Source organism: Salmo trutta, chromosome 13 (assembly GCF_901001165.1).
Source record: "Salmo trutta chromosome 13, fSalTru1.1, whole genome shotgun sequence".
Taxonomy (NCBI): domain Eukaryota; kingdom Metazoa; phylum Chordata; class Actinopteri; order Salmoniformes; family Salmonidae; genus Salmo; species Salmo trutta.
The window spans coordinates 27,538,761-27,554,194 of record NC_042969.1 but is presented as its reverse complement, the minus strand read 5'-3'; the positions used below and the strand labels follow the sequence as shown (position 1 = coordinate 27,554,194).

General features: G+C 43.4%; 1 protein-coding gene across 2 annotated transcripts in view; it reads right to left on the bottom strand.

Moving 5' to 3' along the window:
* Positions 1–15,434, bottom strand: part of LOC115205571 (autophagy-related protein 2 homolog A) — a 43,767-nt gene that overhangs the window by 7,880 nt on the left and 20,453 nt on the right. For both annotated transcript variants that reach the window (XM_029771703.1, XM_029771704.1), the window contains exons 27-30: positions 7,200–7,370; positions 6,871–6,997; positions 6,466–6,692; positions 1–190 (exon numbers count right to left, since the gene is read on the bottom strand). The exon at positions 1–190 is cut by the window's left edge and continues 40 nt beyond it. In XM_029771703.1, the coding sequence (XP_029627563.1) occupies positions 1–190; positions 6,466–6,692; positions 6,871–6,997; positions 7,200–7,370 (715 nt within the window). The remainder of the gene's footprint in view (positions 191–6,465; positions 6,693–6,870; positions 6,998–7,199; positions 7,371–15,434) is intronic.

Sequence of the window (15,434 nt, the reverse complement as noted above, 5' to 3'; positions counted from 1 at the left end):
CGAAGTCTCTCCCTCCATACAGATGCCAGACGACAGACACCTCTCGTAGCACCACCCTGCTCTCGGGGACAGGGAAGCGGCTGGGGGCCCGCAGCAGGTCAGAGCTGCCCCGCGGCCGGGAGAAGTGGCCCTCCCTCACCCTGATAGAACCCTCAGCTAGCACCGTCACAAGAGGCTCTCCATCTCTGGGCTGGGGAGGGGGTGAATTAATGAACAGGCTTAGTACTTAATGTCACATAATTCAATTCCATGTGAACTACGACTAATAGGAACACTGGGACAGGAAGTTAAATGTGAGATACAGAGGAAGGAAAAATATAAAATAAAAAGCAAGAGAGTAGAGAGAGAGTATAGAGAGAATATAGAAAGAGTATAAAGAGGGTATAGAGAGTATAGAGCGAGTACAAAGAAAGAGAGAGTATAGAGGGAGTAGAGAGAGAGAGAGTGTAGAGAGGTAGAGGGAGAGCGTGTATTAATAGAGTGTAGGAGAGTGTAGAGAGAAAGAGTGTATTAAGAGAGTGAGTGTAGGAGAGTTTGTAGAGGGAGAGTGCATATAAAGAAAGAGCATATAGAGAGAGTAGAGGGAGAGAGAGAGAGAATAGAGAGAGTTTGTAGAGGGAGAGAACATATAAAGAAAGAGCATATAGAGAAAGCATAGAGGGAGAGAGAGTATAAAGAAAGAGTATATCTATATATATATAGAGAGAGTATATACAGTATTAGTCAAAAGTTTGGACACACCTACTTATTCAAGGGTTTATGTTGACTATTTTCTACATTGTAAACTCAGCAAAAGAAGAAATGTTCAGGACCCTGTCTTTCAAAGATAATTAATAAAAATCCAAATAACTTCACAGATCTTCATTGTAAAGGGTTTAAACACTGTTTCCCATGCTTGTTCAATGAACCATAAACAATTAATGAACATGCACCTGTGGAACGGTTGTTAAGACACTAACAGCTTACAGACGGTAGGCAATTAAGGTCACAGTTATGACAACTTATGACACTAAAGAGGCCTTTCTACTGACTCTGAAAATTACACCAAAAGAAAGATGCCCAGGGTCCCTGCTCATCTGCGTGAATGTGCCTTAGGCATGCTGCAAGGAGGCATGAGGACTGCAGATGTGGCCAGGGCAATAAATTGCAATATCCGTACTGTGAGACGGATATAAGACAGCGCTACAGGGAGACAGGACGGACAGCTGATCGTTCTCGCAGTGGCAGACCACGTGTAACACCTGCACAGGATTGGTACATCCGAACATCACACCCGCGAGACAGGTACAGGATAGCAAAAACAACTGCCCGAGTTACACCAGGAACGCACAATCTCTCCATCAGTGCTCAGACTGTCCGCAATAGGCTGAGAGAGGCTGGACTGAGGGCTTGTAGGCATGTTGTAAGGCAGGTCCTCATCAGACACCACCGGCAACAACGTCGCCTATGGGCACAAACCCACCGTCGCTGGACCAGACAGGACTGGCATAAAGTGCTCTTCACTGACGAGTCGCTGTTTTGTCTCACAAGGGGTGATGGTCAGATTCGCGTTTATCGTCGAAAGAATGAGGCCTGTACTCTGGAGCGGGATCTATTTGGAGGTGGAGGGTTAGGGTGTCACAGCGTCATCGGACTGAGCTTGTTGTCATTGCAAGCAATCTCAACGCTGTGCGTTACAGGGGAGACATCCTCCTCCCTCCTGTGGTACCCTTCCTGCAGGCTCATCCTGACATGACCCTCCAGCATGACAATGCCACCAGCCATACTGCTCTTTCTATGTGTGATTTCCTGCAAGACAGGAATGTCTGTTCTGCCAAGGCCAGCGAAGAGCCCGGATCTCAATCCCGTTGAGCACGTCTGGGACCTGTTGGATCGGAGGGTGAGGGCTAGGGTCCTTCCCCCCAGAAATGTCCGGGAACTTGCAGGTGCCTTGGTGGAAGAGTGGGGTAACATCTCATAGCAAGAACGGCAAATCTGGTGCAGTCCATGAGGAGGAGATGCACTGCAGTACTTAATACAGCTGGTGGCCACACCAGATACCGACTGTTACTTTTGATTTTGACCCCCAACCCTTTGTTCAGGGACACATTATTCCATTTATGTTAGTCACATGTCTGTGGAACTTGTTCAGTTTATGTCCCAGTTGTTGAATCTTGATATGTTCATACAAATATTTACAAATGTTAAGTTTGCTGAAAATAAACGAAGTTGACAGCGAGAGGATGTTTCTATTTTTGCTGAGTTTAGAATAATAGTGAAGACATCAAAACTATGAAATAACACACATGGAATCATGAAGTAACCAAAAAAGTGTTAAAGTAATCAAAATATTTTATATTTGAGACTCTTCAAAGTAGCCAGCCTTTAACTTGATGACAGCTTTGCACACTCTTGGAACTGCTATTTTCAGGTCTCTCCAGAAATGTTCGATCCGGGCTTCAGAGACTTGTCCCGAAGCCACTCAGCGTTGTCTTGGCTGTGTGCTTAGGGTCATTGTCCTGTTGGAAGGTGAACCTTCGCCCCAGTCTGAGGTCCTGAGTGCTCTGGAGCAGGTTTTCATCAAGGATCTCTGTACTTTGCTCCGTTCATCTTTCCCTCGATTCTGACTAGTCTCCCAGTCTCTGCCACTGAAAAACATCCCCACAGCATGGCGCTGCCACCACCATGCTTCACCGTAGTGATGGTGCCAGGTTTCCTCCAGACGTGACGCTTGTCATTCAGGCCAAAGAGTTCAATCTTGGTTTCATCAGACCAGAGAATCTTGTTTCTCATGGTCAGAGTCAGAGTCCTTAAGATGCTTTTTGGAAAACTCCAAGCGGGCTGTCATTTGCCTTTTACTGAGGAGTGGCTTCCGTCTGGCCACTCTACCATAAAGGCCTGATTAGTGGAATGCTGCAGAGATGGTTGTCCTTCTGGAAGGTTCTCCCATCTCCACAGAGGAACTCTAGAGCTCTGTCGGAGTGACTATCGGGTTCTTAGTCACATCCCTGACCAAGGCCTTTCTCCCCTGATTGCTCAGTTTGGCCGGGTGGCCAGTTCTAGGAAGAGTTTTGGTGATTCCAAACTTCTTCCATGTAAGAATGATGGAGGCCACTGTGTACTTGGGAATCTTCAATGCTGCAGACATTTTTTGGTACTCTTCCCCAGATCTGTGCCTCGACACAATCTTGTGCTCGTGAATTGCGAAGGACAATTCCTTCAACCTCATGGCATGGTTTTTGCTCTGAAATGCACTGTCAACTGTGGGACCTTATGAAGACCGGTGTGTGCCTTTCCAAATCATGTCCAATCAAATGAATTTACCAGAGGTGGACTCCAACCAAGTTGTAGAAACATCTCAAGGATGATCAATGGAAACAGGATGCACATGAGCTCAATTTCAAGTCTCATAGCAAAGGGTCTGAATAGGTGCATTTTATTTTTAATACATTTCTAAAAACCTGTTTTTGCTTTGTCATTATGAGGATTTTATTTTATTTTTAAAACATTTTAGAATAAGGCTGCAACGTAACAAAATGTGTAAAAAGTCAAGGGGTCTGAATAGAATACTTTTCAAAGGCAATGTATATATTAGAGACAGTGTATGTATATGTGTGTGTAATATATATATATATATATGTGAAAAACTTTGTTTAAATGTATTAGCCAAATACATTTAAAAACTACATTTCACACAATTCCTGACATTTAGTCCTAGTAAAAAATCCCTGTTATAGGTCAGTTTGGATCACCACTTTATTTTAAGAATGTGAAATGTCAGAATAATAGTAGAGAGAATTATTTATTTCAGCTTTTATTTTCGAAATCACATTCCCAGTGAGTCACAAGTTTACTGTCATGACGTGGCCCTCTTTGGGTAGAGCGAGTGGCTTCCCCTTCTAACACCCAGGTTCTCTTATCTCAGGTCGTAAATTCCTGGAGGAGACGCTCTCTTCCTGGCCATGCAAAAAGAGACACAGAGGGAACAAAGGAACTTCTACATCACAGAACTTGAGAACTGAACAATATCCATGTTTTGGAGAATGTGTAAACGGTCGGTGGAGAAGCCAGCTACGACCCGGTCCGTTTTGTTTGATGTTTGTGAACTCATGAAAGACAATACAGCTACATTACCCTAACTCTGTTTATACAGGAGCCTCCGTTGAGGTTTGCATCTAATTATTGTATAAAATGAATGAGTAAAGAAACTATTTGTGAAATTATGTAATGTGATTTTAAAAACTTAATGTGAGAGAATTGTATTCCCTTTAAAGTTTAACTAAGTCATTGGCCCGCCCCCAGGAGCACAGACATGATCTGGCTCATGGGACAGCCCTTTTCTACTGTTACGAATACAACCCCCACCTGAAGAAATCCTCTGGAGACCACGCGTACCTCGATCACCGAGGGGGCGAAGGTTTGAGTAGAGACCACAAAAACCTCAGTATAAGCTAAGGTTGTAATGGTTGTTGAATTCCTAACCATATCACGTGGAACATTGGCTACATGGGTTAAACTCTGAGACTATCGATCCCGACAGAATAAGAGCAAATCTTCGATACTAATTACTAGTCTGCAGCTAGAAATTATGTGAACCTGAGATGCGAAGACCGACAACCACCGAAACACCTATTCTATAAGAATATTTCTGAATGGTACTCTGAAGTATCCATTCTAAGCACGAAAGACTTCAGGAAAGCAGAGAGCGAGATGCACGGATGACCTTTTCAACAGAAAGACGGACGATTCCAACAGAGATCACGACGACACACTGAACGTAAATATATATCGATTGCAATTATTCCCGAATGAGTGAGCGTTCATGTGCAAAGGATTAGAATTTCAATTAATATAATTATCAACTGTGAAGTGACTACATTTTTGTCTTTCGCACACTTCTCAGTCCACACCCACTTCCCTTTGTCCACCAAGCCATCATATCGGCTTAACCCACTAGGGAACCTCCCCTATCATTTCCTTGTAACCATATCTACTGTTTGTTTGTTTACGCATTTCTGTGATTTAGTTAGTAAATAAATGATTAAGACAATTGGTGTATGGATGATTCATAGTAAAGGCTGGGTTCATGCAGATAACCAACAATTTATGACGTTTGGAATGAGACTAACGTGAGGTAAAGAATAATTCATTAATTAGAAGACTAATTGATCAGATATTAAAATATCTGAAGAGTTATATTAGGAAAATTATAACTTTGTAATCTGAAGATTTTCCTTGGTGCCAACTTCCTAGTTAATTACATTTACATGATTAGTTTAATCACATAATAATAATTACAGAGAATTGATTTGATAAAATAACAGTCCTCAATTTAATGATGCCAAAGACACGACATTACATACACTCAATTAGTATTTGGTAGCATTGCCTTTAAATTGTTTAACCTGGGTCAAACGTTTCGGGTAGCCTTCCACAAGCTTCCCACAATAAGTTGGGTGAATTTTGGCCCATTCCTCCTGACAGAGCTGGTGTAACGGAGTCAGGTTTGTAGGCCTCCTTGCTCGCACACGCTTTTTCAGTTCTACCAACAAATATTCTATAGGAATGAGGTCAGGGTTTTGTGATGGCCACGCCAATACCTTGACTTTGTCCTTAAGCCATTTTGCCACAACTTTGGAAATATGCTTGGGGTCATTGTCCATTTGGAAGACCCATTTGCCACCAAGCTTTAACTTCTTGACTGATGTCTTGAGATGTTGCTTCAATATATCCACCTAATTTTCCCCCCTCATGATGCTATCTATTTTGTGAAGTGCACCAGTCCCTCCTGCAGCAAAGCACCCCCACAACATGATGCTGCCACCCCTGTCCTTCACGGTTGGGATGGTGTTTTTCGGCTTGCAAGCCTCCCCCTTTTTTCCTCCAAACATAACGATGGTCATTATGCCCAAACAGTTCTATTTTTGTTTAATCAGACCAGAGGACATTTCTCCAAAAAGTACAATCTTTGTCCCCATGTGCAGTTGCAAACCGTAGTCTGGCTTTTTTATGGATGTTTTGGAGCAGTGGCTTCTTCCTTGCTGAGCGGCCTTTCAGGTTATGTTGATATAGGACTTGTTTTACTGTGGATATAGATACATTTTGTACCTGTTTCCTCCAGCATTTTCATAAGGTCCTTGGCTGTTGTTCTGGGATTTATTTGCACTTTTCGCACCAAAGTACATTCATCTCTAGGAGACAGAACGCGTGTCCTTCCTGAGCGGTATGACGGCTGCGTGGTCCCATGGTGATTATACTTGCGTACTATCGTTTGTACAGATGAACGTGCTACCTTCAGGCGTTTGGAAATTACTTCCAAGGATGAAGCAGACTTGTGGAGGTCTACAATTTTTTTTCTGAGGTCTTGGCTGATTTCTTTTGATTTTCCCATGATGTCAAGCAAAGAGGCACTGAGTTTGAAGGCAGGAGTGAGAATAGAGAGAGAGCGTATAGAGACATAATGAAATAAAGAAACATACGACTCACAGGTATACCCATCCCAGGAGCCTCTAGGATACAGAAGTCCTCATTGTCCTCTGAACCATCAGAGCCCTCCTCTGACATCATATCCACCTTCACCTCAGCGGCTGTCGCCACCAGTCTGTCAAGCTTTGACTCCTCCCCCTCAATGACAACTGGTGGGCGGAGCTTAGGGGCCTCCCCAGGAAACAGGTAGACGGAGACCGGTGAGCCCCGAGGGATAGTGGGAGATCCTGGACATAGAAACGTTCATTTAGAAGACTCCATTTTTACAGTGAAAAGTAATATGCATTAGAAATAGGAAATACACACAGGAATAGCTAATGGCATCCATTTCATCTATCAAATGTACAGAAGGGATTTATAATTGGAGATATTGAACTACACCATCATTTAATACCCCCGTTTTACCTGAGTCAATATCCTCATCTGGATGGCTCCTCTCTGTGTCAATCAAAGCATCAAGGAGATCATACTGGTTGATCTCAGCAGTCTCAGCTGGAGGGCAGGGTGGCAAGGAGGCGGGACTTTCTGACAACTAAAACAAGTTACATATAGACAGACAACAGATAGTTGAGGTTCATATAGGCTCCTTTCCAGTCGCTCCAGTTTCATTTTCTTCAGTTGTTCTCCCACACAACGGTTATCTGAACAAACATACAACATCTGTTCCAGACCTTAAAGAAGGTAATATTATACTAGTTCACTAGTCTATTGGTCTACTGGCCTGTATGTCTTACCGGCAGCTTCTGTCCAGCGATCTCAGTAGGTGATGTGTGTCGGGGGGGCGGGTGCACGTCTCCCTGGGACACCAGGTACTGCAGCATGTTGACCAGGGCAGCACAGGAGTCAGCACAGGTGTGGAGGTGGACCACGTTGTTGGAGCAACGCAGCTCAAACAGAGGTTGGGACTGGGGGAAGAGACCGAGAGGAGGTGAGGGAATTGGAATAGAAATCAACTAACATTTTATGTCACATACGCCAAAAACAACTGGTGTACACTTTACCGTGAAATACTTTCTTACATGCAGTGGTGGGAAAAGTACCCAAATGTCATACTTGAGTAAAAGTAAAGATACCTTAAAAGAAAATGACTCAAGTAAAAGTGAAAGTCCCCCGGTAAAATACTACTTGAGTAAAAGTAAAATAATTTCGTTTTAAATATACTTAAGTATCAAAAGTAAAAGTATTAATAATTTCAAATTGCTTATATTAAGCAAACCAGACGGCACACTACAGCACGCAGACATCATTTACAAACAATCATTTGTGTTTAGTGAGTCCTCCAGAAGCAGTAATAAATATGTGTATTGGACCATTTCCCTGTCATGCTAAGCATTCAAAATGTAACGAGTACTTTTGGGTGTCAGGGAAAATGTATGGAGTAAAAAGTACATTACTTTCTTTAGCAATGTAGTGAAGTAAAAGTACTCAAAAATATAAATAGTAAATGAAAGTACAGATACCCCAAAAAACTACTTAAGTAGTACTTTAAAGTATTACTTAAGTACTTTACACCACTGCTTACGGGCCCTTCCCAATAATGCAGTTCATTAATAATGATACAAATAAAATAGTAACATGAGGAATAAAATAAAATGCACATAAAATGGAGCTATATACAGGGAGTACAGTACCAGATCAATGTGGAGCTATATACAGGGAGTACCAGATCAATGTGGAGCTATATAAAGGGAGTACCAGATCAATGTGGAGCTATATACAGGGAGTACCAGTACCAGATCAATGTGCAGCTATATACAGGGAGTACCAGTACCAGATCAATGTGCAGCTATATACAGGGAGTACCAGATCAATGTGGAGCTATATACAGGAAGTACCAGATATATGTTGAGCAATATACAGGGAGTGCCAGTACCAGATCAATGTGGAGCTACACTACCGCTCAAAAGTTTGGGGTCACTTAGAAATGTCCTTGTTTTTGAAAGAAAAGCACATTTTCAGTCCATTAAAATAACATCAAACTTATCAGAAATAAAGTGTAGACATTGTTAATGTTGTAAATGACTATTGTAGCTGGAAACGACTCCGGGATGCTGGCCTTTTAGGCAGAGTTCCTCTGTCCAGTGTCTGTGTTCTTTTGCCCATCTTAATCTTTTCTTTTTATTGGCCAGTCTGAGATATGGCTTTTTCTTTGCAACTTTGCCTAGAAGGCCAGCATCCCGGAGTCGCCTCTTCACTGTTGACATTGAGACTGGTGTTTTGCGGGTATTATTTAATGAAGCTGCCAGTTGAGGACTAGACACTAATGTACTTGTCTTCTTGCTCAGTTGTGCACCGGGGCCTCCCACTCTTTTTATTCTGGTTAGAGCCAGTTTGCGCTGTTCTGTGAAGGGAGTAGTACACAGCGTTGTACGAGATCTTCAGTTTCTTGGCAATTTCTCACATGGAAGAGACTTCATTTCTCAGAACAAGAATAGACTGACGAGTTTCAGAAGAAAGTTCTTTGTCTCTGGCCATTTTGAGCCTGTAATCGAACCCACAAAATGCTGATGCCCCAGATACTCAACTAGTCTAAAGGCCAGTTTTATTGCTTCATTAAATCAGGACAACCGTTTTCAGCTGTGCTAACATAATTGCAAAAAGGTTTTTCTAATGATCAATTAACCTTTTAAAATGATACACTTGGATTGGCTAAAACAACGTGCCATTGGAACACAGGAGTGATGGTAGCTGATAATGGGCATCTGTACGCCTATGTAGATATTCCATTAAAAATGAGCCGTTTCCAGCTACAATAGTCATTTACAACATTAACAATGTCTACACTGTATTTTCAGATACATTTTTGGTTATTTTAATGAACCAAAAAAATTGCTTTTCTTTCAAAAACAAGGACATTTCTTAGTGACCCCTAACTTTGGAACGGTAGTGTATATACAGGGAGTACCAGATCAATGTAGAGCTATATGCAGGGAGTCCCAGTACCAGATCAATGTGGAGCTATATGGCTGATTTCTTTTAATTTTCCCATGATGTCAAGCAGAGGCACTGCGTTTGAAGGTAGGCCTTGAAATATATCCACAGGTACACCTCCAATTGACTCAAATTATGTCAATTAGCCCATCAGAAGCTTCTAAAGCCATGACATTTTCTGGAACTTCTGACCCACTGGAATTGTGATACAGTGAGTTATAAGTGAAATAATCAATTGTTGGAAAAATCACTTGTGTCATGCACAAAGTTTGCCAAAACTATAGTTAACGAGACATTTGTGGAGTGGTTGAAAAACGAGTTTTAATGACGCCAACCTAAGTGTATGTAAACTTCCGACTTCAACTGTATGTGTATTTGTGTTGTGTCGGACGGCAGGGAGCTTGGCCCAAGTGATGTACTGGGCTGTCCGCACCACCCTCTGTAGCTCTTTGCAGTCAAGGGCGGTGCATTTTCTATACCAAGTGGTGATGGAGCCAGTCAAGATGCTCTTGATGGTGCAGCTGTAGAACTTTTTGAGAATCTGAGGGCCCACACCAAATCTTTTCAGCCTCCAGAGGGGGATGAGGCACTACCGTGCCCTCTCCACGACTCTGCCCGGTGAGTGTGGACTATGTTAAGTTCTTAGTGATATGGACGCCAAGGGACTCTCGACCTGCTCCACAACAGCCCTGTCGATGTGGATGAGGCTCTCCCCTATTTTTCCTGTAGTCCACGATCAGCTCCCTGGTCTTGCTGACGTCGAGGGAGATTTTGTTGTCCCAGCACCAAACTGCAAAGTCTCTGACCTCCTCCCTGTAGGCTGTCTCATCGCCATCGCTGATCAGGCCTAGTACCTTTGTGTTGTCAGCAAACTTGGTGTTGGAGTTCTACGTAGCCACACAGTCATGGGTGAACAGGGAGTACAGAAGGGGACTAAGTACACACCCCTGAGGGGCCCCCGTGTTGAGGGTCAGCGTGGCAAAGGTGTTGTTGCCTACCCTTACCACCTAGGGTTGGCCCATCAGGAAGTCCAGGATTCAGTTGCAGAGGGGAGGGGTTCAGTTCCAGGATTCCAGGGTCCCTAGCTTAGTGATGAGCTTGGAGGGGACTATGGTGTTGAATGCTGAGCTCTAGTCTATGAACAGAATTCTCACAATTATTTCCCCTCTTGTCAAGGTGGGAGAGGGCAGTGTGAAGTGCAATTGCATCATCTGGGGATCTGTTGGGGCAGTATGCGAATTGGAGTGGGTCTAGGGCAGACCTGGGCAATTATTTTCCATGGAGGGCCACATTAGAATATATTTTTGCCATCGTGTGCCAGAATCATATTACAGGATTATACATCATGTGTATGACTATGTTGACAGATACATCTACTGTAAATCATTCCCAGATATGCTACTTATTTTACTTTTTTAACATGCACAGAAATAAACCACCTCCATGTTCTCCTTTTGGTAGGTATTTTCATTATTAAACATAGAATGAACTACACGGAGGGAAAGTACACTGTGCATTCAGCACCACGGACAGAACTCTTGTTAAGGGGTATGCACAAAAACATACCCCTTAGTTTACATTTAAACTACTCAATCAGTGTGACGAGTGAAGTCTGATGGGCATTGACTAGAGCAGTGAAGGTATAGTTTCTGATGTCGCTCTGCGCAGGATTGCTGAGAGGTGAGAGTCAGTAAGAGATGATTTGTGCCTTGACTTATATTTCATCACGGAAAATGTCTGTTCACATACATAGGTTGAACCAAACATCTTCTGAGCATGACTCCTAATCTTTGGAAAGTTTTGTTCATTGAGAGATGCATAGAACCTCATCAGTGACATTGTTTTGAATAGTTCTCCAAGCATCAGACTGAAGATCGAGAAGCTCAGGTCAGTGGGAGCGTTATCCACATTGAAGGTGAAAGGAGAGGGAACGAACAGCATGTCATTTTCCAACACTTGGATTTTCCAAATCCTCAAAACGACGAGAAAACTCACTGTTCAAAGCACGCAGCAGCGATGTATACTTCTCCCGCTGGTCATCTGATAGGGAACAGACTAGTGGTGTCGGAAGATGGGCGAGTTTGTTGGCTTCTACTTGGCAGGTCAGGAGGAGTAATGTTCCCTTGAAGGCTTTGACATGGCTGTAAATTTGATGTGCAAAAAGGCCCTTCCCTTGTAGTTTGGAATTCAGTTCATTCATGAGGGCCATGATGTCCATGGCGAAGGCAAAATCATCCAACCATTCTTTATCTTGCAGTTCAGGGAAATCCACATTTTTTCCCTTTCATTTGCAAAAACTCTGTAATCTCCTACTTCAGGTCCCACACCCTTTTAAGCACCTTTGCCATCTCACGTTTGTGTGGTAGGGCAGATCTGCATGACCCGACTCTGTCTCACTGTTAGAAGAGAAACTGCCTGTGGTTTAAAGATTTTTCTCTTATGAAGTTAACCACTTTAGTGACTGTACCCACAAAATGGCTCATTTTCAGAACACATTTACAGAGCACCTCCTCATGAATAATGCAATGCAGGAAAATAATTTTGTGATCCTGGTTCAGCTCATCTACTTGATCTTGTATCCTTTTCAAAAGGACAATGTTTTATTCTGTCAAGTTTGGGCACCCTTCAGTGGTCACACTGGATAACTTTTCAAAACTCACGTCCCAGCTTTGCCACACACTTATTAGCCTCCTCCAATGAATCTTTCCCTGTGGTTGTGCCATTCATTGACTGCACTGAAGCAAGCTCCTCTGTAATTTCAAAGTCTGGGGTTATGCCTTGAGAGAATATCAACAACTGTGCCGTGTCACGTGCATCACTGCTCTCATCCAGGGCCAAGGAGAAATAGGTGAAATCCTTCACCTTGTCTTTCAACTGTTCCATATCCTCTGCGATGTCCTCAACACGCCGTGTCACTGTTCGTCTTGACAGGGAAACACTTTCAAACAGCTCTTTCTTGTCAGGGCAAAGTATTGCTGCAGAGTCAATTAAACATTCTTGAAGGAATTCACCCTCAGCGAATGGCATGCTATGTTTAGCAATTTTGTGGGACAGTACATAGATAGCTCTCGCAATACTGTCATTTGCTGAACACAGTTTTGTGAAAAGTCCTTGCTGCTTTTGCAACTGAGAAAGCAATTCTTTCGATGCACTTGCCCTCTGCTCAGAAGACATATTCCCCTGCATGCTTCGTCTGGAAGGGTCGGGACAAGTTGTCTTTCAAGACAGCGATGCTCTCTTTGCACACAGCTTTCCCTGATAGCTCAAAGAAATATTTCGATGTCCACTCTTGCTGGAACACCCTACATACATGGTCTACTTTACTTTTCTTTGAAAAACTCATTTTTGCGCAATTTCTAGCTAGCTACTATTTGTAACTGTGACGTGTGTATCAGCCTGTCAGTCACTGTCTGTCCTCGTGCAGTTGTTATTTATACGTGCCTTCAAAATAAATGTCCCACAAGCGGTGGGCGTTAAATCATTAAAGAAAAGCGAGTATTTATTGGGATTTTAATTTGAATAGCAAATACGTTTTTCAAAACTTTACTATCGCAAATTCTTTGTGATTTGAGCATGATTCCGTGGGCCGTATTGAAATTAGGTCACGGGCCACATACATCCCCTCAGGCCGGCCTTTGCCCACGCCTGGTCTAGGGTGTCTGGGAGGATAGTGTACATTTTACATTTTAGTCATTTAGCAGACGCTCTTATCCAGAGCGACTTACAGTAGTGAATGCATACGTTTTATACATTTCATTTCATTTCATGCATTTTTTGTACTGGCCCCCCGTGGGAATCGAACCCACAACCCTGGCGTTGCACACACCATGCTGGCGTTGCAAACACCATGCTCTACCAACTGATGTGTGTCCTGACCAGCCTTCATAATTACAGATGTGAGTGCTACAGGGCAATAGTCATTTAGGCAGGTTACCTTGGAGCTCTTGGGAACAGGGACAATGGTGGTCAGGTTGAAACATGTTGGTATTAAAGACTGGGACAGGGAGAGATTCAAAATGTCCGTGAAGGGCCTCCCAAGTGGTGCAGCAGTCTTGAGGCGTCACTACAGACCCAGGTTCAATCCCAGGCTGTGTCACAACCGGCCGTGACCGGGAGTTCCATAGGGCAGCGCACAATTGGGCCAGCATCGTCCGGGTTAGGGAAGGGTTTGGTGGGGGGGCTTTACTTGGCTCATCGCGCTCTAGCGACTCCTTAAGGCGGGCCGGGCGCCTGCCGGCTGACTCCTTGGTGCAGCTGGCTTCCGAGTTAAGCGGGCGGGTATTAAGAAGAGCGGTTTGGCTGGTCATGTTTCTGAGGATGCATGACTCGACCTTCGCCTCTCCCGAGACCGTTGGGGACTTGCAACGATGAGACAAGATCGGAATTGGATCGCAATTGGATACCACGAGAAAAAGGGGGTTAAAAAAATGAAGACAGATTTTAAAAAATAAATTATCTAAATAAATGTCCATGAATCACTTGCCAGCTGGTCTGCGCATGCTTTGACAACGCGACCTCGTATTCCGTCTTGCCCGGTGGCGAGACTCAGTGTTGTATTCCTCGAAGCGAGCAAGTAGCCTAGTGGTTAGAGCGTTGGGCCAGTAACCGAAAGGTTGCTGGATTGAATCCCTGAGCTGACAAGGTAAAAATCTGTCACTGAACAAGGCAGTTCACCCACTGTTACCCGGTAGGCCGTGATTGTAAATAAGAATTTGTTCTTATCTGACTTGCCTAGTTAAAAAAAGGTTAAATAAAAAATAAATTCACAGGACATCTCACGGCTGGGGGTTTGCCTTTGTAATCTGTTATCGTCTGCAAGCCCTGCCACATATGACGAGCATCGGACCCGGTGTAATCGGATTCCACCTTCCTCCTACTGTGTATTTATTTATGGCCCCATACAGCTCACAAATCATTGCACCTGTAAATAGCCCATCCAACTACCTCATCTGCATATTGTTATTTTTTTTTGTTGCTCCTTTGCACCCCAGTATCTCTACTTGCACATATATCTTCTGTACATCTATCACACCAGTGTTTAATTGCTAAATTGTAATTACTTCGCCACTTCGGCCTATTTATTGCCTTACCTCCCTAATCTTACCTCATTTGCACACACTGCATATAGATACGTTTTCTATTGTGTTGTTGTTTGTGTCGCACTGCTTTGCTTTATCTTGGCCAGGTCACAGTTGTAAATGAGAACTTGTTCTCAACTGGCCTACCTGGTTAAATAAAAAAAAAATATATATATATATTCCTTTTGCATGTTTGATGTCTTGTTGGAGGTCGTAGAGGACTTTCTTGTATGCATCCATGTCCCTTTCCTTGTAAGCGGTAGCTCTAGCCTTAAGCCCAGTGCAGATATTGTCTGTAATCCATAGTTTTTGGTTGGGATACGTTCTTATAGTCACTGTGGGGACGACATCGTCTTTGCACTTATTGATGAAGCCTGTGACTGTTGTTGTAAACTCCTCAATGCTATCGGATGCTATCTAATCACTTCTGTATTGAGCGCATCACTGATATCACTGGAATGGAGTCATGGTCATATTTGCCAAAGGGATGACGAGGGAGGGCCATGTATGCATTTCTGTGGGTAGAATAAAAGTGGTCTGGAGTTTTAGCGCCCCTAGTGGCACAGGAGATGTTGGTAGAAGCGAGGTAGGACGGTTTTAATTCTCCCCACATTAAAGTCTCCGCCCACCAGAAACGCTGCCTCTGGGTGAGCGGTTTCTTGTTAGTCTATGGCCCCATACAGTTTGTTGCCAGAGTGGTGTTGGCTTGTGGATGGGATGTAGACAGCCGTGATAATTACAGATGAGAACTCTCTTGGTAGATAAAAGGGTCTGCAGCTTACCATGAGGTATTCTATATCAAGTGAACAAAAGTTAGAGATTTCCTTCCCACTGGAAGCAGTACACAAGTTGTTATTTATGAAAAAAAACACTCCTTTCAACTTCCCCGAAGCCGCCGTCTGATCCTACCGCTGCATAGAGAATTCACTGAGTACTACATGCATTGCGTCATCATCCAGC